This window comes from Opisthocomus hoazin, chromosome 1 (genome assembly GCF_030867145.1).
Source record: "Opisthocomus hoazin isolate bOpiHoa1 chromosome 1, bOpiHoa1.hap1, whole genome shotgun sequence".
Classification (NCBI taxonomy): Eukaryota; Metazoa; Chordata; class Aves; order Opisthocomiformes; family Opisthocomidae; genus Opisthocomus; species Opisthocomus hoazin.
Genome location: NC_134414.1, coordinates 93,737,893 through 93,762,573, shown reverse-complemented (window position 1 = coordinate 93,762,573; position 24,681 = coordinate 93,737,893). Strand labels below are relative to the sequence as shown.

Below are 24,681 nucleotides of genomic sequence, written 5' to 3'. Positions count from 1 at the left end.
TTATTTCTGGAGGAGATGCATAAATGGAACTACTAGATTTTGTCCCAGAGCAACTGGATGGTGAAAGTTCAGTTCAGTATCAATTTTCAGCTGTTCTGCGTGTGTGGCGATCTGTTACTTCTGGCTGAAATCAAATCCAGTTATTTAACTCCATACCCAAGTCCAGATGTTTTGTTGGATTTGGGTGATCCCAGAGGTTGGAGAACACTGCTGTGATCTCTGAAAGGACATATTTGTTTATTCTGAATGAGATCAGTCCTGAAAGTCTCACTGTGTTTTCAACTGTTGGCAATATTCCTAGTTGAGTCTGGTTACTAAAACAAATGCAGTCTCATTTTCCTCATAAAGATTTGCCATAGCATGGGTCTCCGAATTGTGAATGGTCAGCCAAGGACAAAATCATTTTGGGTTGGAGACAGTAACATGTTTCTCCATTCCAAAAAGCAGCAGCACTGCACCTCCTTTATTATGGTATGTTTGTCATCAATAATTGTATGCAAACTAGAGCTCAAACCATATCCTGTCATGGGAGAAGCAAGCTTTAGTTTTATCCAGCTGTTGTGCTGAAGAGTTGCGCGGAAGAGACATGGCTTTGTGTTTTTCCAAGAAGATAGCATATCTCACTTCCACCTTGTTCAGGTTCTATATTTACGTAATTCCATTTCTCTGAGTTAAGTTACCCAAGCTCTACACCAGAGTAAGTGAGATTAGGAAAAATGCAATTGATGGGAATTAAAAAGAATTCTATTTCAGAGAGTTTGTGTATTACACAAGAGTCCAGTTGGTGTTTTGTTGCTGGCAAGTGTTCTTTCCCTTTTATATTTCCATACAGTTCACCTATAGGAATCGAGTTTGCCAGAGCAGGCATCGTCATTAGTGCTCTAATGTCAGTAATATGAAGAGTTAAATCTCTTTACCAGAAGTAAATTGGTGTTGAGAATTTTCTTTTATGTGGCAAATTGATCAAAGTCTATTTGAGGAACAAAGTTTTAACTGCACTTTGACAGTGGAAAGAAAAGGCCAATGATACGTAATTCAGCTTTCTCCCTCCCTCTCCCCCTTATCCTCTGTCCCCTTTCTTTGGTTATAGGTGAACCAAAAATACAGATACGAGCAACAATTTCCCAAGAAAAAGAGAAAATCCATCTCAATCCATTTTGATTTTGAATGTGACTAGTCTGCCTTCTGCCTCAGGAAAGACTGACGGTGTGCTGCTTGGGCTTCCGGTATGGAATCTGTGGAAGGACACTACGTATTCGGGTCAGTCTTGAGACCTTGTCCTCAGTTCTGCAGTGGGACTCAGAGTCTGCCCGTGCTTGTCCCATTGCAGCATCAGCATTTCAAGTAGCAAGTCTCAAAATTCCTCAGTCTCTTATTATTATTTATATATAAAATAAAATTCCAGTTGCACAGAATGGTCCTGGTTTTTTCCCTCATCCTGTCTTCTTTAAACTCATGGGCATGACATTTGCACGGTCTCTGAAAGGTTCTCAAGATGCTGTTGACAATGCCTGTATTTTTTAACAGTGAGGAAAAGCTTGAAGTAGCATCATGTTTTGGCTAACATTAGTTCATAGAATTATGAATGAGAACAATTACAATGACTCTTGTGTTTTGTCTGAGTCGCCCCCTCCTTTCCGTACCAATCTTCTGCCTCACCAGTGCCGGCGGGAGGTATATAATGAAGCATCTGTGAGTTCCTGTCTAGTAGATGGATGGGAATGGAGCTGTTAATGTTTGTTCTTGTTTTTGCTTGAATGCACAGCTCAATGGGAACCAGAACGTTATGGTGGTGGGAACCAGCTATAGAATAACTTGGCTGTTTCCTTATTCCCAGCCAGGGGAGGGGAGGAAGAAGTGAAGCGAAGGGAAATACAAAAGGATTTCCAGCATTTTGAAATCTTTGCACAATCAAACCCTGTCATCATTTGTTGCTGTTTCCATCAGTCTCTCTTTTGGGGCATGGTGCTTCACAAGTTACTGTAATCCAAGTAGCTCAGAGCATTTAAAGCTATACTGCTGAGTCTTAAATGTTCCTGAATTAATCGGTGAATATTGGGAGTGGGGGAAGTATGGAATTTTATGTGTGCTTGTACCATACAATAACTTTCTAAAAAGAACAAAGAAGAAAGTACAAAGTAAATCGGATTCAAAATGCTTTTAAATGTCTTTGTTATTACTTGGTTAGTTGTTCTGGCTGAGTCTGTTCCACAGACTTTTAGAGAAAAACACACAGATCTTGGCAATGCAAATACCCATCTGTGTAGGCATTATAAAATGGGCCAACTCTTTTTTAATACAGGCGTAAGGCAAGTGGTTGCCTTAGGCAGAAAAACAGTATCTCTCAATGTGCTTTTATAGTGGTTTTAGGCTGGTGAAGATGGATGTTGAACTGGCAAAGGAAGCAGAGTTCTTGTGTGGGGTTTGGGGTGTATGCATGTTTTGATTCTACTTTAAATTTGGCAAGATAGTTCAAACAGGCTTGGGAGGATCAAAGTAGTGTTTTTCAGTGGTGGAAAAGAAACTTGGGAAATACCGGTCATAGCTGTAACTGCCCTGTTACACCACTCTTGCAGTACAAGCATAGATTGTTTCTTCCCTTACAGACTGTCCTTCACTTACACATTCTCATATCCTTGATAAAATGATTACCATTGGGTTAGGAATACAGATTTAGATGCCTGTATCTTTTTAGTAATATTTGGCAAGTACCACATTGGCATTGAAGAATGTAATTACTTGATAATTCAGCTATTTTCACCCCTAGACTCCACCAAGATGGGCTTTCCTCATTCTTCCTTTTGATGCAGTTGTTAGCCATTTTGTTTCTTTTTACTGCCGGTGAGAGCAAAGTGAAGCTTTCCATGTCCAGTCTGTTTCATTAGCTAATTCTCATTCAAACACAACAACTTTTAATTAAAAAATAAAAATTTAAAAAATCCTTGGTTAAATAAGTGTTACTTGACTTGCATACTTTTTACTTGATGACATCTTCATACTGCATATTTACACTGCTGCTTAAAAACGTCCCAGGCTGTAGACATCAAAACAGAGTGCTTCTATCTAGCAGGAAATGTCTGCCTTCGAGCACTTGCATACACACATGAGGAGGAGAGATGGCTCTAAACTGGGAGCAAGGTAGCCCTGAATGACATCCTTTCCTTATGTCTGCTGCTTCTTACAAATACAGGAAATAAAAATTTCATGCTGGTGGGAGTGCAAGAGATCGTAGACATCCAACTCGCTTGGCACAGCCTTTCCCAATGAGGAACAGGAGAGCAGTTGACCACTGTTCACATGTATGCATGTATGTGTACATACACAGTTGCATGGAAATAATTCATGCGTGCATGTGTTATCTTTTGGCAGACTTCACCTGTGGGTATTACAACAGAAGCTAAAAATGGCATATTCCCCACCCAAATTTCATGTCAACAGTTTGGTCTCTTTCCACTCGAAGTCTTTTGGCGTGGTGACTGGCGTGTGTGCAGCTGAGGAAACAGTGTTCCCATGTCAGCATCCTCGGCCGTAGGGGCCATTGGCGGATGTGCTGGGGCCAGGCTGCAGTGCTCTCTTTTAAAAAACACCAGCTTTCGTCTCTGCAGCGTGTGGAGGTCATCGGGTTGGCCTCTGGAGCCCTCAGCGCTGGGATGGCAGTTCCTGTAGGTCGTGTGTGTGTTGTCTGAGTGGAAGTGGACAGCATAGCCTCTCCCTTGGCTAGAAAGAGCATCACCAGTCTGGAATAATCCTGTTAGCCCTGGTAAATATGCACAGTCTTGCAGCCTTGAATAAAATCACAGTATTTTGCCACAAGCGTTCATTGCAAAAATTTGGGTTAGACTCAGTGCTCTAACTGTGGGAGGCCCCAGATGCAGACTTGCCAGCAGAAGTTGTAACCGGAATGTTTTGTAGCCTTCTTCATTGTACCTGTCGCCTTCAGAGAGATCGTCCATACCTTCCCATAAATCCCAGGCTCCTGGTAAAGCCAGTTTTACCATAACAAGCTGCTGTTGGCAAAGAGCGTTTTGGCTTCAGGCATGCGGGGGAGGCCTGCATAACCTCCTGCTGGACCTTCCTGGATGCAGCACCTCAAAGCTGGGGCCGTGATTGCACCTGCGTGGCCTGGCAGCTGGCTAGGACAACCCTGCTGCGGGCTGGTTTTGGCAGGTACAGAAGCTTCTTGTTTACAAGGAAAGCCTTTGATAATAATATCTTAACTACAAAGCAGAAGAGGTTTTAGCAGAAGAAAAGGTGTTTCTAATTGTGTAACAATCCCCTGTCCTCTTAAGTCTGGACCGTTAGATGGTTCTGGTATTTCTTGACTATGTATGGTTCTTGATGTGACTGGAGCTGACAGCTTTCTTAAGGTCTCTCTGGAAGCAACGTTGGTATATTGATGCAGTTGTGGTGTTCTCTACCATTTCATGTCGGTGAGGTTCATTACTGTCCATCTCTGGTTAAAGACCTGAGTCTGATCTGGATTTTCATCTTGCCAGAATGCTGCTCTCACCACCACGTTTTCACGCTGGTATTACTGGTAGCCGTTGGCGTGGGTGTTGAGGGGTGGAGAAATCAAAGGTGGGCTCAAGATGTCTCACAGCTGGTTACCAATATCTTCTTCTGCTGAAAATACCTTTCTGCGTGGGAAATAGAGCTACAATACCTGCACTGGACTAAGCCATCAGGCTCTCTTGACTCCTCCTGGCCTGGAGGCCGTTTTAGGGGTGCATTTAAAGGTCTAAAATTACCACCTAACAGGTAAAGCCGGTCAGTCGTGTGGACCTGTGGCAGGTAAGCTGGATGCAATGCTCCATCACCAGGCCCAGTTACCAAGGCGTGATCGTGTTATTGGTAAGCTTTGCTGGATCTTCTGGGGAAGAAGTCAGGTCCCTGGTGGCTTGCTGCTGTGTGCCTGGGGATGGCCGTGCAGCAGCCTGAGCTGTGCTCAGCCTTGTGATACCAGAGTCTTTGTGCCCACCATGAAAACAGCAGCGGGGACCATGGGACATCTTGGTCAGGGAACTTCTCTTTTTGTTTATAGCGTGGATGTAAACCTGCACAAGACTCAAGAATTTGCTAGAGACTAAAGCTAAAGGATGTGCTTTACTTGTAGTCTGAGTGTCCGGATCTCGATCAGCAACACTAGCCTGAAGTTCGTAAGACAGTCCCGTGAAGTAACGAGACGGGTCCCTTGCTGCACACTTTTTGGCAGAGAGGGCAGATGCTGAGTCATAGAATCATAGAATGCTTCGGGCTGGAAGGGGCCTTTAGAGGTCTGCAGGGGAGGGAGGGAGGGAGGGGAGGGAGTACGTCCCCAGCAGTGGTCTGTGGCGATGCCCCTCCGTGACAGCTCATGGCTCTGCGTGAGGGACGTAGAGAAGTGTGCCCATTTTTCCCAGCAACGGGGGGGTGCGGAAGCGTGAAGGCGGAGGAGTCTTTGTGGCTGTATGCACGCACCAGCTAAGGGTCGTGCGCAGGCAGCTGCGGCACCACTGTTTTAACCCCTTTTCTTTCTTTTTTTTGTCGTTAAAAATTGTGTACAGAAACATGCAGAGCTGGTTTATCAACCTATAGTGAAAGAAAAGGGATGCTTGCCCTTCCCCCATCCCCTGCCCTAGATTAAGTTCACAGACATCCTCTCTGTAAACTTAGCAGGCTTCAGACTCACTTCCTTTTGTGAGGAGACCTGAAAGGGCCGCTTCCTGACTCGCACAGCGCCCTTGTGTGCGCCCACTAAGCGCTCATTCACGCCGTGAATCATAAAGGTAACCTCCGTTCAGAGCACGGCTCCGATGCTTCGGCGTTGTGCAAAAAAAGAGTTGTTACTCAGCGCAGCAGCTGAAGTCATCTTCGCCTTTACCGGGGAGCCGTGCCAGTGGGGTTTTTGATCTGCTATCTTAAAAACGTCGTTTACAAACTGCCCCAAACTGAAACAGCCTGGTAAAAGCACCGAAGCCAGCCCAGAGGAATACGTTCACTGTCGTGTGCCAGGCTTGACGCATTTTCCATATCCTGCCAGAGCCGAGGAATGGCATCAGGAGCTGCGCGTGAGTCAGGCTGGGCCCGGCGCGGTGCCACGCACGGTGCTTACGCAGCAGCCTCGCCGCAAACCTGGGCAGGCTCGGCGCAACCCTTTGTACGCTGGGCTGAGGGGAGAGGCTGGGGAAAACGGCTGCCACCAGCAGCGAAGGACTTGTTTTCCTGTCTGTGGTTCGGTGGGAGGTCCGTGAGGCGCAGGCTGTTGTGTTTTCACTCTTCTGTGCTCGCCTCCGGGTTCGTCTGGCAATAAAACAGATGAGCTGGTGGAAGCAGCAAACTTGTGTCTGCTCGGCCCCCCCCCCTCTGCCAAAAGAGAGAGCGGCCCGATTCGTGGGTAGTGCTGAGGCCTCTGCCATTCAGCAGCTCTGGCACAGCATCCAGCTGTCCAGGGACACGTGCCGGGGGCCAAACAGCCTTTGGCTGTGCTTTGGCCGTGATGGAGTAAGATCGGCACCATTTATCCTCGTGCGAAAGAGCAAAATGCACAGATGCTGAAATCAGCAACCGTGTTTTCACTAAGAAGAAAACAGTAAAGGGGAAGAAGTCTTGGCTTGCGGAGAAAAGACGTAACTCAACGTAAATGTGATCACGTCCTCTTTAGTACCACATCCCTTCTCAAACTTTAAAAAGCCAGATATTAACTGTTTGCTTTTTAGCATTATTGTTTTTACACTATTTTCCTATTAGAGGGTGATGTTAGCCTGGCGAGGAGACTCTCTTGTTTGAGGAATGTTAGACGAGCAGTGCTGTAAAAACACCCTCAGCCCTGGGCTAGGCAGTGACTCGCACCCAAAAGTGATGGAACAACGGGAGCAAAAAGCCCGAATGCCTTTAGGTTGGCAGTGGGTGAGCTGTGGTGTAACACAGATGCGCAGGGCTTGTCGCACGCCTCAGGCCACAAGTCTCTGAGCTAAGAACGTGCTGTGCTCAGGGTCGGTGTTTTGTCCTGGAAGGCTACAGGTTTAACAACCGTGAAAACACTCCTAGCCATCTATCGTAAGTAAACAACTGCCATAAATAAAATCATGACCATTAGGGAGGTGTGAAGGGGTAAATTTAATTGGTAATCCTGCAGCATTTCCCATATGTTTGTGGATGTTTTTGCAGAGTGAAAGGCATGAGGGAAACAGTTTTACTTGAGTTCTGTGATTGTCCCCCGCAGCTGAAAAACTCCTCTCCCTGCTGGAAGGCTGAGGAGCATCGTGTGAACCACCCGGCTCAACTGCCAGCACCGGAGGGATGCTTCTGGAGCACAGGAGAGCTCAACACTGTCCCTCCCAACTGGAAAAGAGGGACCCTTTCTGCCCCCATCTGTGGGAACTTACCCCTGGGGTCCCTAGGCAGAAGATCCTGTAATATTTCCATATTTGATCATTGACTTAATTCTCTGCACCAGCTTGTTTTCTCTTGTCTTTCTCCTCTCGCTGCATTTGTGACCTCTCTCTGGTGGACTTTCCCGGCTTTGCCTGGAGCACCTCCCTTGCCCGGGGCCCTGCTGAGGTCTTCCCAACATTTTTTCCTTGCCTCGGTAATTTTCTTGAGGAATTCTGACACCTCATCACCCCTGCTTTCGAGGTTTCTTTTTTATGGATTCCTCTAGTTCCTTCTCATGTACGGTTACCGCTAGCAGCTTGTGTTACTGATATTGAGACAGTGTTTCCTGAAAACCTGGTAAATTATTACTTTGAGAGCTGGAGAACAAGAAGCTCTTTCTTTCTTTAATACAATTTATTTTAAACATCCAGGTTCATTTTTAGTGGTGACGGCTATGCTGGCCCCACAACCTCATCTGACCCAGCACGGGGGGGCTCAGCTCTGTGCCAGCACGTCTGGAGGACTCCTGGTGGCCCTGGAGCGTTGTTCCTAAACACATGGTACGTGGGGCCGCGTCGCGTCGCCCGGAGCCAGCGTGGGTGCATGCAGGCTGTCTCCCCGCGCTGGCACAGCAGCAGCCTCTCCTCCCTTTGGGGGTCACGCTGCGGATCCAGGCGGCTGTCCCTGAAAGCCTGGCAGTGGCAGCTCTGCGGTGCTTTCGGCACCCTGCAGCCAAAACCGTCTGGAAGGGTGTTACAGCATGCCTTGCATGAAAGGGAGGTGTTTCAGGGATATGAGTATTTGTGTATGAAGAGACTGGCATTGCATTTGTTTTTCTAATGCTCAGTTTCCTGCTGGAGGGAAGGCAGCTACAGGGGACAGCCAGCCCCATGGGTGGAACATGGTGGTACCCATGGGCAGGCGAGCTCCTCGGTCCTGACCTTCCCTTCGTGCTGCGTGTGGGGACGCCAGTGATAACAAACCAGAGAAAAAAGAAACCTCGGAGCACGGGAGAGCAAAAGAGTGTGACGTGATGAGAAAGGACACAGTGAAAGCATGCAAAGAAACTACGGTAGATGTTTTGTATGCATGCTCTCCATTACTGACTTTCTACCCCCACTAGTAGGGACTGCTTTCCCACTTCTCTTTGCTCCCTTTTCCTACTCGGCAGCACAGTTGGAGATGGGCCGCTCTTCTTCCCAGGTTAAAATTTACGAGATATTTTTGTAGATGGATTTTGAGCCATGTAAGAGGAAAACTTATTTCTCCAGGCTGCGCAGGGCTGGTGATAGGCAGGCGCCCAGCGACACAGCCCTCGCAGCCCTGATTTCACTCAAGGGGCCACAGCAGCCCCATAATTCTTGCTATAATAACTTTTTCCTAATGTACCTTTGTAGTTGCAAGAGATCTTTACATTATCTGTTTTGTGGTAGGGCATAGCGGAGGCTGAGGGCTAATTTGTGTGCAGAGGAGAAACCCTGCCTGCTGATAATTCTAGGAGAGTTTTCTCCCCTCCTTCGGTGGGATTTATTTTTTACAAGAAATAGCAATTCTTCGACAGTATGTTGATAACAAGCGTGAGAATTAGATCAAGTTTTAACTGTTAAAAAGAAATGCTCAAAGACATTTCATGCTGACTTTTCCTTTGATTGTTCTAGGTAATATAATCTGTAAACATTTTGACATTTCAGCATTTTGACTTCAGGAGAAGGAAATTAATATGACTTCTTAAAAAAAGTCGTAGAGAACAACTTACTTGTAGTAAGGTGTACAGAGGAGCTGCTTGCTTCTGCTGGGATAGAGATTTAGCCATTGATTTATTCGTCTGATCTATTTGTCCTAAAGAAAAAAAAAAGGAAGAGAGAAACAAAATTGTGCCTACAACGAAGAAGAAACTGTTTGGGCCTCTCCAAGCATGCCTGTGCAATTACAGTGCCCTAATTCTCTTTATAGATTAACAAGCTTGAGCCATCGATTATCTTATTGAAAATGAAAGTAGACACCCTGAAGTAATATGCCATGTGATAATCCCGGTCTGGGGGTGGTTTTGGATTAATAAATGTTATTAAAAGCTTTGCTGAACAGCGTGCCAGCTGTTTTTCCTGGTGCATGCTTGAAGGTGGCGGCTGCATCTCGTGACCTTTCAGCAGCCACAGCGGAGGCCAGGATTTTGGGCCGAGCGCCGAGGTGCCTGGGCATTGTTCACGTTCGGGTGAGTCAGTGACGTGAGGGGTTGTCGAAGGGCGCGAAAGGACAGATACAATCGCGTGTTGCAGAGCCTCTGACTAAAAAGAAGCTGGCAGGTTTCAGATGCCCGACCGGTATTTTTAGGGCTCACTGCTCAGGAAGCTGGTGTTGCAAGCAGGGCTGGTCTGAACCCAGGGCATCAGGCTGTGCCGAGGCCTCTCACGAGGTGACAGGTGACGGCTCGAGGAAGGTGGCCCTGAGGCGATGCTGACACCCTGCACTCTGCATGTCAGGGCAACACAGGCGGCCCCGGGGCTTGCCACAGGGCGCTCTGCCCTTCTCCCAAAACGAAAGCCAAGAAAAAAACCCCAAATGGCACCCAGCTGTCCCCTGCCCTCCAGGAAAAGAGGGGAGAGGGGCTTGCTGTAAGCAAGCAGGATTGCACCGGCGATGTGGTCCGGCCATTAGCCACCCCCTCTGCTGCGCTCAGTGGGATGTGGGCTCCCCTCCCGTGCCAAAGAGGCCTGTAGCACCTGCAGAGAGGCAGCCGGCAGGTACCAGCCGGGGCCAGGGCTCTCTGGGTGCTCGCTGGGGGACCAGCTCCTCGCCCCGCTGGGACGTGGCCAGGGATGCATCGGGGCTGCCGGGTGGAGCGTGTCTGTCTCCGCCGGGCAAAGGGCACAGGAAACATGGCACTTGGTTGCAGTGGGCAGCAATTCCCTCAACAGGGGTATAGTATGTGCTTGTTACTGGTGACTGAAAAAGCCTCTTATTTAATGCTTTAATGGTACAGTTGCTTATCTCCATAATAAAACACTTGGAGTGAATTGCTTTATACATAAATGCAGCGTTTAGTGTCTTCAACACACTTTCTGTAGGCTTCCTTGCTAGATGGTCGTTAGAAGTTCACCATTACTCCCTTAATGGAAATAACTCAAAAATGTGTCATGACCAGGTGCAACTTATGCACTATTTATGCACGTTACTTGCTCGGAAGCAAGTAAAATTCCACTGTATTTCTGTGGGAAAAGTCTTTTAACTATAGCTTTGACGGAGCACAAGAAGAGGAACTCGCATGCATGTGCGCACTCACACCTTATACAAGTCACGCAGAACTACGAGGCTCTGTGGTTTAACAGACTACGCTGAAGGGGATTTAGTTAATGGTGGCAGCTCTGCCGGATGCCCATGGAGGTCGCTGGCAGGTGGTGCAGCGAGGGCTGGTTGAAGGGCAGCCCTGAACAGCCTCCTGGCTGCACTGACCTGGCCCCGGGGGCATCCCCGTGCTCCCCACGACCGACCGGCAGCCGCCTGCCCAGGGCGGTGGCCGAGTTTGCGGGGTTTTGGTAAAAGAGGCGCTCTGGGAAAAAAATACCTCTGTTTGATGCCAGCTGTGTTGCAGAAGGCTGGTTTCGGGAAGGGCTGCTGTTTCGCTGCAGGGCGCTGTATTTGGTTATAAAACTCGGTGTTCAATTTACCCAGTGCGCCGGGCAGCAGCCTGTGAGACAGGAACCCACATGTGCGTCCATGGCCCCGTAACACGGCCTTGGTGTAGCACGTTCAAGTCCAAAAATCTCTTGAGGCCAGACGCTTCCCCGTCTGCAGGAGGAGGAGCGTGCGCTTCCTCTGCTCCGCGGTGTAACATGGCTGCCGAGGGGCCCGGCGGCGGAGCGGGCCCACTGCTGGCCCTCCCCTGCCCCCGGCACGCCCGCACCTCCCCACCGACGGGCCGGTGCCCAAGTGCCTGAGGGGGGTGAGCCCACACCTGCTCCCCGCGGTCATGCTCCCACCATGGCGAGCCCACAGCCATGACTCTGCGTTCCACAGCCGGCCAGGCGCCAAGTCTCGTCGGCCGCAGCTCAGCTCAGCCCCGCTGGGACGGGACGTTGTTCCGGCTTTGGCAGGTGTTGGGCAGCCGGCTCGCCCACGGAGCGCTCAGTGGGACCATCAGCTTCTGCGCCGTGGGGCTGAGGGCTTCCAGCTCCTGATGGCCGCCCCGTACGCCCCTGCCTGGCGCCCGCTCCAGTGGCACCCCCCAGAACACGGACTGCGGGGCCATGGTGGCTGGGGAGCGGGCGCTGTGTGGAGCTGTGTGGAGCTGCGTGGAGTAGGAAAGGCCGCCACGACTGAGCTGAGAAAAGATGGTGGAACGGAAGGCCTGGCTGCCAGTGCCGCTGTCCCCGGAGTGCTGGGGCTGCGAGGGATGCGGGGCAGCCCAGCCAGCTGGAGGGCTGGCCCAGCACACCGCGGCACACTGGTGTTTCTGACGCTTTGGTTGCACGTGGCTTTAGGTGGATGCACGCTTGTTTTATGTTCTTTACTCCCGCAAATGGGAGCACCGGATGCTTTATATTTCAAATGACAGGACCGTTCTTTCTTGGATCCCAAAGGCTCAACAGCTTCTCCAAGAAAGAACGGGAGATAGCATCACATCCTCCTCCACACCTCACGAACCCGTCTTGCTTTTAGACCTGTGCTAAGAGCACCTTTGGCTTTTGCAGTCCCGGGGTTACTCCAGCAAACACCGCAGCTGAGGAACCAGACGCAAGCGTGTGTCAGGGAAGCCCCAGCTGCCTGAGCGGCGCTGGTGGGGCAAGTGGCTGCGCGTGCGCAGAGGCAAACCTGGTCCTGCCCGAGGCCGAAGCAGGGGTGTCTGAGTACATTGACCTGCAGGGGTGAAAAGTGCTTTGGCTTTTAATGGCAGAAAATAATAGCTTGCTGATACCAAGCCCAAATGGCAGGAAAAGAGGCTGCGGGGTTCTGGCTCCTCACACACGCAAGGTGTCCCCTGGGCAGGACTCCCTGCAGGACTTCTACAATCAAATGTCAGTCAAATCTTGGTGACGGCAAACGCAGCATGGAAATGCAGGATCATTTTATTACTTTCCTGTGCTGAAAAGATAGTCAACTGATGCTTATAAATCCTGAATGTTTGCTCATGAAAAGTTTTTCTTTTTTTCCCTGGCAATTCTTTAACCTTGTCCTCACTCCACTGTCGTTTGGACCAGCTGTACTTTGTAATGCGGTGGACTTTGTTTTATCAGTCTTATTTACAGTCTGATGGATTTCAGAGATATGTAGTTATATGAAATGGGTGTGCTTCCTTGCCTGGCTAAGGAACAGCACACACTGACTGCCATTATACCTTGAATTTTCAGCTAGTTTTGTTTAAAACGATTAATATAGTGTTGTGTCTTTGATGCTAGTGCTTGTTGCTGCCTCTGTCTGCCAGTTCTGCTTGTCGTTCCTCAGCAACAAGTAATTCCTGCTCCTGCACCACTAAATCCAGTGCTTGCCAGTCCACTGAGTTACAGCTAATGGGATCGACGGGAGGTAAAAATAATCCAGAAAGTATTAATGTATCCCAGGAACTTACCTCTGAGACTTCTGATTTTGTGAAATAAGAGTCTTCCAGTTTCTTCTGATTACATTTACCTGGAAAGAATGAAACCTAAACCATTTCCCTTGATGCTGCTGCCTCCGTGGGGTGTGTGGCTCCCCGTGGCAGCCTGCGGGGTCAGCCCCTACACGTGGCATCCCTTTGCTGCTGTAGACCTCTCCTCCTGCCTCTTTCTTTCTTTACATTTTCTGCCCCAATGGCAAAGCTGCACTCTGTACAGAGGTTATTACCTCTAGGAGCGCTAAACACAGATTTTGATCCTTCCCTCCACGTTAACTCCAAAAAAAAAAAAAAAAAGATCCACGTGCCTGCAACTGTAGCTAAAATGCATTCAGGCTGTGTGGTGGGAAATGTGCTTGTACATCATGTTAGCCCAGGGTAGGAAGCTGGCTGAGGAATAACCCAAAATTCTACCGTATGAGCTGATTGCAAAAGGCATGAGACTATAGACCAAAACTACTTTTGTTTCCTCCCGTACAAGCTGTGTGGTTGTGTTTCTGTGTTGGTGACGGAAACGGGGCAAACATGAAAGTTCAGGGAGATCACGAAGAGCCCAGGCTGGAGTTTGCTCATTATGAGAGCAATTAGAGGAAGACTGTTCAAAGGTACCTCCACAGTGGTATCTGGGTGCCTAATTATTGTAACCAGCTTTGAAAAATCTCACCCTGCACTTCTACCAGTCTGTTTTGAAAACATCACGGCAATATCCAGGTTTCTTGGAAACACTGGTGGGCTCCTGGGAGGTGATTTGGAAGACGTGAAGCCACCACATCACACTGTACAGCAAACTTTCAGGGGAGAACAGGCACCTGGTTTTGTCTTAGTAAAGCACGGTCTTTTGAACCTGTTTTGGTGGAGAAGGGGAAACAGAGCTCCAGAAAATGGAGATGCCTTTTCCTTTGGGTGAACGTGACTACCTCACACCTGCTGTGTGAATGGTAGAAACACACAAAGGTCCAAACGCAAATAAACAAAACTATTTGACTTAGAGGAGTTCCAGAAACTGGTGTTTGTTTTTCATCCTCATGAGGTAATCATCCCCTGGGGCTTTCTATCTCTTGCTTTGGCCTCCAGTAAATCTGTGAAATGAAACCGAAACTGTTTTGAAGACGGATTTCTTTTTTCCCCTTCCCTATCTTCGGTAGAGGTGTGTACCTCTGCTTTGTTCTGTTATCAACCACAGCCAGTGTTTCTGATGATAGCAGAAAAGCCGGAGGGCGGTAGGGCGAGGCGTGGGGAACCAGCGAGGTGCACCTGGCAGTGTTGCCCTGGTGTGCGGCTGCGCTCCTACCCCAGAGCCCACATCCACCATCTTCAGCCTTGCACCCTCTCCTCCGCCAGCTCCCGGCAGGGACTAGGCTGAGCTGCTGAGCGGCTCCACAGCCCTCCATCAAGGTTGCTCTTACCAAAAACCTGCTCGACAGCAAGTAAAGTTAGCCAAGTCTTGTGGGGAGAAAGAAGAGTCCTGGGAGGGAGTTGTGCCTGGATGGAGAAGTTGTGGCCCCCTTTGAGTTTGCAGTGAGATTAAACATTAGTGGCAGGCACACCAGTCGCGTGTTGTTTTGCTTCAGGTAGCAGCCGATGCCTTTATTTAAATGGCGACCTCTTCTCTGAAACCCGAGTTCCGAAAAAAGAAAGAGCACATCAGCAATGCTGCCCAGGCAAGCAGCACAACTGGGCAAAGCCGAGTCTGTTGTGTGAGGCGAATTGGTTAAACCAAGGGGAATGGCCGCGTGCTGCAGGTCTCATCGTCGCTGCCATCAGTCGGTGCGTGTCCATGTGCGTGTCCATGTGCGTGTCCATGTGCGTGTGCGTGCACTCCTTCAGCTCAGCCTTTGCTCCCCCGAGGCGTGCGGAGGGAGAGGCCAGGGGAGCGAGCGCTGGGAGGAGGAAACTTGTGCAAGCTGAAAGAAAGAAACCTTCTGGTCAACCCAAAGAGAGGGAGGCACGAAGCACATCTCCGGGCTAGCCTCCAGCCCAAGGTAACACCGGGCGGCGGTGAATTACTCAATGGTTTCCTGAGTCTCTGCTCAGTACATAGCTGGTGTTTTCCCCACAGCTGCATCAGCGAGACCTCCACTTTCAGCTGGCCAGGCTCCAGGATGGCACAGCTCCCCAAACGCCGTATGCAGGAATGCATTAAAGCACCTACACGCTCTCTGGGGGTGAAGTTTGCACCGGCTTTTTGGATTACGTTGAGAGCAAAGCCTCTTTGAAAGAAAAGAGGAGGGGGAAGGGGGTTGTTTTTCTTGCATGTATTATGTTTTAACACAAATTATGTAGACAAAAAAGCCTCCTTCCATGCCGTCGCTATGGCTACGGATTGGCTCATTGTGCGTGAGCCTGCAAGCAGGAAAACACCAAGCGAAGAGAGGGCGGGAGCCTGGCGCTCCTTCTTGCAGCTGGGTACGGCCCTCCACCACGTCCTCCAGCCGCAAGTTTGCCTGAGGCCACCTTTCCTTTCTCACCCAATGGGAATGTGGAAACACTGCAGTTGTGAAGTCTGCTGGCTGGCTCACCATGAAGAGGACTTCCTCGGTGGACTGGAGTTACAAAGTTGCTTTGGTCCCCCAGTAGCTTGAGAAAAAGTTACTGAGGGAGTTTGTAATTGGTCTTTCTTTGAGCCGTGGCATTACCACATCACTCTGTTGAAGACTCTGTACTGTAACTGAGATTATTTCTGCTGGTTTTAAAAAGCCCTACCTCTTAGTAGAATCTCCGTGAAAGCCCCATCTGAAAGGTTAGCCCTTGTCTTTACTTTCACGTGTGATGGTTTAAAATGATCACAGCTGGCTAGAAAAGGTCTTCTCATTTAGCACTGCCTGGCTTGTTTTCTGTGACTCCCTGAGAATCTATTTCAGCACAATTCATTTAGAAAACACAATGGTAAACTGCATTGGCAGGAGAAGATGAAGAAGATATGACAAACACTTCTAAACTGATCGAAAATTTGACTAAGCTGCTTACTTTCGTAATTATAATGCCTAATTAGTTAGCTTGTTCCATTCAGTCGTGCAGCTGTGATAGCCTTACTGTGCTTCAGAAGTCTGGGGCCTGAGATTTAAGCAGGTCTGTCCTAGATATCTAATGAACTGTCAGTTTGAAAATAAAAACATTTTTAAACTGCTCTAGGAGTAATCACCTTCTGGACTGATACATGCAGCCAGAAGGCCCAGCTTAAAATAACTTCCAACCAGATGATTCCACTAGCACTGAGATGGGTACGTAGGTTACTGTAGCTCACCAGGTTACCGAGGAAGTTGCTGCAGCTCCATGGATGAGGAGATACCACACCCTGAGGTTCAGCAAGAGCTGCTGGAGGCCATCTTGTCCTTCCCACACCACCTTCAGCACCGGTTACTGGCTGGGCTCCCTCTCATGTTCTTTGGCCTACTGAGGTGCAGCACAGAACAGGCTCAACAAGAGCAAGCATCAGACACCTCTGCAAGCGCAGGGCGGTCCGTAGCCTAGCAGTTAACCTGCTGCCAAGCGAGAAACACGGATTTCTGTTCCCCTCGGGCAGGAGTGGGATTTGAGCCCCGGGCTCCTGCACGCAGCACAGACGCTTTCACAGCTGAGGTGCTGCGCAGACACGGGGAGCGTCTGCAAATGACTGTTTGTTACACAGAGCATGACCTGCTAAATCAGGTTCATTTACGTGACAGACTCTGAGCTCAGTCCAGCCTGCATTTGTCCGGACAACCACTTGGACACATGCAGCTTCCTGTTCTCCTCCAGGAGCTCCTGTACTCCTCACCGGTCTGCCCATTCCTGAGGCAACAGCTGACGGATGTATCTCACCCCTGGGCAGCACTGGCACACTGCTGCCTACGCCTTGGTTAAAAATAAAAACAAAGCAGAAAGCAAAAACAGTTTCACGCGAAATGCCCTGCGCTGCCTGCTGCTGGCGCCAGGCAGAGGGACATCTTGTTCTTAACACTGGTTCAGCATTACCCGTGGTTGAAGCAGTTACTGCCCGCTGCTCTCTAGGATGAGGACACATCTTCCAGGTGACACAATTTATGCAGCAATCAAAATCAGTTTAAAACCTTGTTTTATTTAAACCAGTACACGCTACAAGGCAGGTACGTCTCCTCCCTTCCTTTGGAGTGAAAACAGGGCTGGCCAAAAGGAGCCTTTTATTGCAGGGTTACTGCAGAGCAAGAGGAGAGCAGCGCACAACTTGCATGCATCCACTTTCACTATCAGCTTAGGAGAAGGGCAGGCACCACACTGCAAAGTTGGCAAGTTTGTTTCCAGCTGGTTAAAACATTGATGAGCCCCATTCTTTTCCTTTACAGCTGTGCAAAGGTTTAACCACCACTTAACACACCACTTGATTTCAGGCAGCTCACCCCTGAAGCACATATAAGACTGTACAGTATCTGAAATCATGTGCATAAACCTAGATTACCATAAGCATTCAAGTTCGATGTTTTAAGACTCACATAAGGGAAGGGGTCCTTTCTGGTTTGTAAACATACTTTCTCCTAGCCCTGCCATTCAGGCTTTGACACTACAGCTAGATGCATCTCCCCCTTCAAGGTCATGCCCTCCTGACTGAGGCACTGCATAGTTAACTGAAAGTCCCAAGGAGGCAATGCCACAAGCTCCAGTTTTTCTGGAGCTGCATTCCAGGGAGGAACCAACCATAACTCAAACGCAGCCCACTTGCGGGAATGTTCCTCAGACAGGCAGCTCTGCACCACACAGCAACAGCTCTCAAACCCCTCCAAACACTCCCCTTTGGCACAGGTGCAGAGACCCTCAGGCCCCAGGTCCTGCAGGCATGCAAGCACGCACCTTTTCTCTCTCCAGGTCTGTGGTAAACCACACCCCACTTGTGAAAATGTTTGGGTGGATAGAGAACACACAAATCAGTAAAAGACTCAAACTCAAAACTGTATGTGAGAATTAAAGTCAAAACTACTGCTGTGAAGTGAAAACTGTTTATTTTTATAAAAGGCAATAATTAAAACAAACCCTACCAGTGTGTACATTGTACACATGGAATGACACTTACAAGAATGAAGTTTCCATATACAAAGATTACAGGCCCACACTGGTAAAGGATGCACACAAGCACACACTCAACTTCAGATGCCTCAAGTCCAGATCACAGTACCAACCACTCTATGGCCACACCTGCATAGCATTTGCATTATTAGCATCCACACTACTTTATTCCACTACAAACTGTACACAGAAAGCAAGAAGGAGTTTATTCAGAGAGCATATATTCGCAGGAAGAATTTGTTTGCTGGAGTCATCTCTCACTCTTCTGTTGCCATCTTCAAGAGATATTCTTTGTCGATTTTGAAGAGCCTCCACCCCTCCTCAGTGGACAGATCAGAGGCGCCCCTTCTCTTGTAGAACCTGATGGACGGTTCATTCCACTCCGCAACGAGGAAGTGCATACTGCTGCAGCGGCACTTCACAGCGACCTGCAAGAGTGTGCGACACGACACGTCTCAAACAGCCCCAGATGATAAGCCTCCTAGGAACTGGCAAGACTGCTCAGCAACTAACTGCCTATCACCAGAAGTCATCAAGTTCATTCTGTCGGTCACTTCAGCACTCGTCACTGTTTAACAGACTCTAGACAATGATTTAAGCCGTCTAGTGTCCTGTCACCTTCCGAGCCGTGCTGAAGGAGCAGCTCTCATGCAGTCAGCAGAAGAGCAAGAATACTGTCTTGCCATGTGTCCTCAGTTCTGCTTGCTCAGACTTATCACTTAGACATACCTGACTCAAGTTCTTCAGAATTTCTGACCCAATGCCAAGTCCTAAAAAAAAGCCAACAAGAAAGTAAGTTTATTTTAAAGAAGCCCTATAGGAAGCAACTCATCTAATTCTGTAATACATACCTCTATACTCAGCCATCACATAAAAATCTTCAAGATAGAGCAGTTTTCCAATCCATGGATCATAAGTGAAGTAATACATGGCAAAGCCCACAATGCAGTGTCCTGAAACAAAGGGTGTAACTTCAGCTAGTCTGAATTTCTTTAAATTTTTTTGAATTTAAGTCTTACATGCATGTTTAAACATACAGATTCCCTGTGACATGCAGATATTTGCTATTAAGTTAGAATTAAGAATGAAGTTTGCAAGTAAGCACACAGCTGAAAATACAAGTTCTGAGAAACTTGTATCAACCAAACAGAATGAAGATTGCCCTTGCCATGCCTTGAAATCCTCAAAGGTACTATCACAGTAAGCACCGAACACAAGGTTTCTTTCTACAAGCAAATGCATACCCTACTGATTTATCAGTATTCAGTTCACAATCTAGATGATTGTCCCAACTCTGCTTCCTTAGCAACCTACCAAACTCTAAACAACACCGATCTTTCAGTGTGTATTCCTCAGTAACTACACTGTGCAAGAAGGCACGCTCACAGACTGCCCTCACAGCAGCACTTCCGGCACCTCAACTTTCACTTCCACTGAGAGCATTACACTATTTTCTTTACCTTCAGCACCAAAAAGTCAAGGTGAGTAAAGCTGCAGGTTCAGTTATAATGCTGTGGCTCAACAGGGAAGAGAAACCAACTCTTCCAACAGCAGCCCACTCAGACCTAAACCTTGAGTATTTTAACTACATCCACCACAACACTCTGCACATATTCTACGAGAAGCGTGCACACAAATTTCTGATCTACTGTCTTTGGTAAATGTTTGGGAATAGCACTTGTCCCTGTAGACCTTACCTCATATTATGATCATCTACTTTATTGTGTAACGGATCTTTTAGTTACCTCCCCGCCCATCCATGTACACAGAAGGGCCATGTACATGGCGAAGCTAGAGACTGTAACCTGAAGATTGGGGACAAATTAAAGAAAAAAATGTGATTCAACAGGATTACATAAAGGTAAGTCAGGGTCAAACAAAAAAGCCATTTAATTAATTGGAGTCAAGTACATTATGTTACACCTGATCTTCCCAAGCCTCCAGGATTAGCAACTACTTTGGCAGAGTATCACTGTACGTTACTGCATTTAACAGTTAACCTGTTCCTCCTACCCCAACTCACTGGTGGAACCTTATGTACCCTTGATAACATTAAGTACAAGCTGCCTCCTGTGTATTCAGCGTACACGAACAAGCAGCTGGAAGTCTCACCTTCAGGCGACCACTGCTCTTTGGGCACTTCCGCAACCAGACAGTGGTAGAAAGGGTGCTCGCCAAAACCATCCTCCAGCAGCTCTAGAACAGCAGAACAAACCGGCACCTGAGCCACAGGCGCTGTCGCCAGGCGACCGACGCGGGGAGCCGGCGCCGCTCTCCTACCTTTCTCCGTCAGCACCACCTGATCCTCCATGTCCTCGTACTTGGCCAGTTCCTGGAAGAGGAGGACGAGTCAGCGGCTCTCCCTCAGCCCCCGCGGCCGCTCCCCCCCCCTTCCCCCGCCGCCTTGCGCAACAGCTTGTTTTGCTCAGGCACAAGGGCAGCCCCCCCCCCCCGCGGGAGCCTGCGGCTCGGCCCCACGCCCGCCCGCCCGCCGCGGGGGGCACCCAGCGCCCGGTCCGGCTTGCCGCCGGGGCGGCTCTGCCCCCCGCACCTTGATCAGTCGCAGCAGGTCGGGGCAGTCCTCGGGACGCGCGGCGCGGATGCTGAACGAGGCCATTTTCGACGGCGCTTCCCCCTGCGGCCCCCTCGGCTGACGAGTCCCCGGTGCGTGAACAGGAGGAGCAGCTGTTTCTTCATTCGTCTCCCGGGCGCGGCGGCCACCTGCGGTCAGTCAGGCTGCGAGCATGTCCCGGCGCCGATCGACTGGGCAACACTTCCCCGGCTCCCGCAGCACTCCGACCACAACTGTGCCCAGCGCCCGCCCCGCCGTCCCTACTTATAGACGCCCGCGCTCCGCCTCTCCCCGCACGCAAGCCAATGGCGGCGCCTGTGGTGCTCGCCCTCAGCCAATGGCAGCGCCCCTCCCCGGGATCCTGCCTCGGCCTGCCAGCAACAGCTGCTGCCGGGGGGCGCGTGACTCCCCCCCCCCCCGCGCGGTGGCGCCCCCTAGCACAGCCGGGCGGCGCTGCAGGGCGCCCGCGTCAGATCCCGCCCCTTCTCCCTCAGCGGCGCTGGGGCAGCGCGGCGGGCCCCGGGCTGAGGGGACCCCGGGCTGAGGGGACCCCCTTACTCCGGCGCCGGCTTCCGGGGTCCCCCGAAGGGTGAGGCCGGGGGTGCCCCAGCGAGCGCCGCGGCACCATCTGAGGGGCCCGGCGCCGCCTTGGCCGCAGGCGCTGCGCTCGGGGGGCGCGGCCCCTGGGCAGGAGCGTCCTGATGGCGAAGGGTTCAAAACACGGACGTTTCGCCTGGGGCTTGCGATATCCTCCAGCCTCAGGCACGCACCGCAACCGACCCATGGGGAGGGAGGGATAGCGCTGGGAGAAGCACAAGGACAGGAGAGTTCAAAGCAGGAGGAGTCCGCCGTGAGGGAGGCCGAGACTCCTTCCCGATGGAGGCATGGATGTCCCTGAGGGGAGAGGTGGGTGTGATGAAGAAATTCAGCCTGAATAAGCTCCCCAAAATGTCTTTGGAGTGTGCAAGGCAGGAGGAGTTATGCCCAGCCCAGCTCTTCTCTGAACGTGACCTGCTGCAGAAGGAGAGCTGGGGGCTGGTCTCGATGGCCGTGCGTGTCTCTAGACCGCCAGCTGGGGCACCCAGAGGGGAAGGGGCTCTCTGGCATACGCATGGTTTTCTTTTCATCCTCGTATAAACTTTGCAGCTGTCATGTCCATTCTTAGATACTGTAAAGGAGCTCTTTATTTTACATTTAGCTTAGTCTGACTGAAGTGTGATTTGGGATATGGGAAGATACTAAGTCGTGCTACCGCTGCAGAGTAACAATCCTTAAAACTTGGATTCCCAAACACTCTCACAGCACTCGCACCGTATCTTTCAGTGTATCCAACAGCCTAGAAGGTACACCTTCATTTAGACAGAGGGGCCAGCATGGAACATGATGCTGTAAGAGAATTGTATAATGAAGTGTATATTCTGGGCGCTGTTAGCCAAGAAGATCCTTCAGCACGCAGTGGAAAGTGCTTAGAGTCCTGGAAGAGTAAATGAGCATTTATGCAAACACTGTAACTGGCTCAGTTTTCCCTCTGTTGGGGGGAAAAATGGAGATGCCCAAAGGACAGAAGCATTTCCAAAACAAAGCAAAAGCCAATGGCTAGTAGTAGAAAAGATTTGTTTCAAAAGGAGTTACAGATCTGGAAATCCTTCAGGACAGGACCTTTGGTAGAGAGACTCAATCTGAATAAACTAGCAAAGACTAGACTCTAACTACATATAGTTAATGAATATACATTTTTTCAATCCCTAGAAATGATCTGACTGGGATCAGAAATGGAGAATACTGTCCCTGTGAAAGACTTAACAGTGTTTGTGTTGTATCAACTCTTTTTGTTTTGCATTTCACACAATGAGGAAGTCACGCTGTCAGGAAACCTACTGTTGTGTAAGAGCAGAAAGTGCCTGGTTTATTTCAGTCTGAAGTCAGAAAAGTCTCATGACTTTAGAAGTTGAAGTTTCAGCAAAAAAAAAGCATCTTCCACCTTGACTGTTTCTGGAAGTTCTGCTTTAACTTGCTCAGAAATATGCTGATATTGTGTTACCTCAGTGAGTACAGTTCATTGGAGTTAGCTTTCAAATTCACAAGGCAGAATAAAAAACTATTAAAAATGTCCTAAAGTATCAAAAATAGTTCCATTCACCCATAGGAAATGCAGAGAATAAAAAAAGAGGAAAATGAAAAATATATAATTAAGATACCTAGATCTCAGAGACTACACTGTAATTGTTTAGTTATATATTACTAGAGGTATTTTTTCAGAATAAGTAAGGGTTGTAAGAATGGTAAGAATATTTTACAAAGAGGTTCTAAAATAACTCAGTCGTGTGAATGAATCGGACTGATGGGCCTTGTGCTTCAGAAGCAGCTTCTTCCTTTTGTCTCAGGTCCGTTCATGTCTGAGCAGGTTTTGTGTCTTCTTGACAGAGCTGCGGTCAGTGGTGACATCTCAAACGACTTGCATGGGGCTCGGATTTTATCCCTGAGGGGTCAGCCTGTTTATCTGCACTTCTCCTGGAGGGAACGAGTAGTAGTAAAATTCTTGAAAAAAGGATCAGGTTTTTCTCAAATGATGCCAACATGTATGCTGGAAAGCGGTTAGCAAATGTGTTTAAGGTAAACCCATGTTGAAATAACTTGTTATAATCAAATATGCGCTGAAGGCTGGATTACCTCACTCTTCTTCTGTTACCAGCTGGCAGCTTCTTCCATGCAGAACCTGCTGACTGTGAATCCATCTGCGTTTCCCCCAGGAGGGTTGGTAGTTTGGTGTTTGAGGGGTACTACGGTCAGAACCGTCTAAAAAGATCACGCTTGTCGTTCTTTTTATTCCCATTTTACCTCCTCCCTAAATCTGACTTGTAAGTGGGGAGACAGAAAATTTTGTGCAAAACAGCAAGCAGCAGTTTCTTTTTTAGCACGCAACAGGAACTGGTGTTAGTAACAGCACGCAGAGTGCTACGTATCTGGCTAAGGCAGTCTTCCCCACATCCTCTCCGGAGGTGGAGGTCTTGTCTCGAGCTGCAGGAAGCAGCCATGCTAGCTCCCCAAGAGCCCTTTGTGGCAATGCAGCTGAACAATTTATTCAGAGAGTTATGGGACCTCACCTGGACTTGTACTGATAGCATATTTTTATTTGCATCCAAATTCCTGAATATCCTCTCTTCTTGGAGGCCGGACGGAAAGGCTCAAAGTGGGCACCGGTTTTCTTTCTTTACTGTTCAACTAATCAAGCGCTCTTTACTTATCATATTTTAATTTTTTATTTCCTCCTTCGCTGTGAAGATTCCGTGAATTCCTGTATGAATGCCTCTCTCATGCCTCAGAGGTTCTCTGTTTATAATAAAAAAAAGAAGGAAGGAGAACTGCTTATTCCGCATTAAAGTGCAGTGAGTTAATAATTTTTGATTACACTATTAAATGTTCTCAAGTATTCCAATCAAAACCATATCTACAAATTATATCTCCTGTCAAATCTCTGGAGCAACATACGGAAAATGCAATTAATAGTCCGTGTTGACCTGTAATTTTTACAGATTAGTCTTTGGACAACATTCAGGATTCTCTTAGCATTTTCAGCTGAATAATTTCTTTCTAATACTCAGAACTTGCATTGACATGAGTTCACAGCTGCTGCCAGGTTGGTTTTTTTTTTCAAGCAACTTACAATTTCAGTTTATCAGCACTAGGCTGTACCTGGCAAAAAATACTAATTTCTATCAGAAGAGCACAGATTAGTAAACAAATACTGCTGTACTACTGCTCAGAATTTGGGTCAAATCAAAATTAACAGTTTCACTTAATAAAACTACATGAATTTCCATATGCTGGAAATAAAAGGACCATCATTCTGCATTATTATCTTTGAAGACATATTTTAGGTCATTAGAACCCTATCCCTGTTAGCTGATACATCTCACGTGGTTTGTAATTACGCAGTTTGATGAATTTGGGATTTAGACATAACTAATTATCTGCCTGCGTCCACAAATCATCCACATCATGCATGCCAATAATTTGGGGTATAAAAGTTATAGAAAGAAATGTTGCAAAAAAATCAAGCCAGGCCTCCATTTCGTTACTTTATGTTTTGGATGCAGCAGAAGTCCCTTTGGCTCTGCTCCTGTGACGCCCTTAAATCAATGTTTGTGGGTGC

General features: G+C 48.6%; 2 protein-coding genes across 4 annotated transcripts in view; one reads left to right on the top strand and one right to left on the bottom strand.

The window, feature by feature from the left end:
* The window catches only part of APOO (apolipoprotein O), a 34,739-nt gene extending 33,324 nt beyond the window's left edge, over nt 1–1,415 (top strand). For both annotated transcript variants that reach the window (XM_075429827.1, XM_075429819.1), the window contains exon 9: nt 1,091–1,415. The gene's annotated coding sequence lies outside the window, so the exon portion shown is untranslated. The remainder of the gene's footprint in view (nt 1–1,090) is intronic.
* A 16,460-nt stretch (nt 1,416–17,875) lies between these two features.
* SAT1 (spermidine/spermine N1-acetyltransferase 1) lies at nt 17,876–20,756 on the bottom strand. 2 transcript variants are annotated; one of them, XM_075429757.1, is made up of 6 exons: nt 20,508–20,756; nt 20,237–20,288; nt 20,069–20,152; nt 18,808–18,909; nt 18,686–18,726; nt 17,876–18,384 (listed from the first exon to the last, which is right to left on the bottom strand). In XM_075429757.1, exons 1-6 carry the CDS (start codon nt 20,571–20,573, stop codon nt 18,214–18,216), a joined length of 516 nt encoding a protein of 171 aa, XP_075285872.1. In that variant the 5' UTR covers nt 20,574–20,756; the 3' UTR covers nt 17,876–18,213. The 2 variants fall into 2 exon arrangements, with proteins under 2 accessions (XP_075285872.1, XP_075285862.1); XM_075429747.1 differs by having other exon boundaries at nt 20,069–20,288.
* Nucleotides 20,757–24,681: the final 3,925 nt, after the last annotated feature.

Bases quoted from the DNA above. Each gene is read 5' to 3' on its own strand.
- SAT1 (XM_075429747.1), bottom strand. From the start codon at position 20,573: ATGGCCTCGTTCAGCATCCGCGCCGCGCGTCCCGAGGACTGCCCCGAC. The intron at 18,910-20,068 runs GTGAGACTTCCA...CCTTTGTTTCAG, and splicing joins AGAGCAGTGGTCGCCTGAAG to GACACTGCATTGTGGGCTTT. The intron at 18,385-18,685 runs GTATGTCTAAGT...ACACTCTTGCAG, and splicing joins TTCTGAAGAACTTGAGTCAG to GTCGCTGTGAAGTGCCGCTG.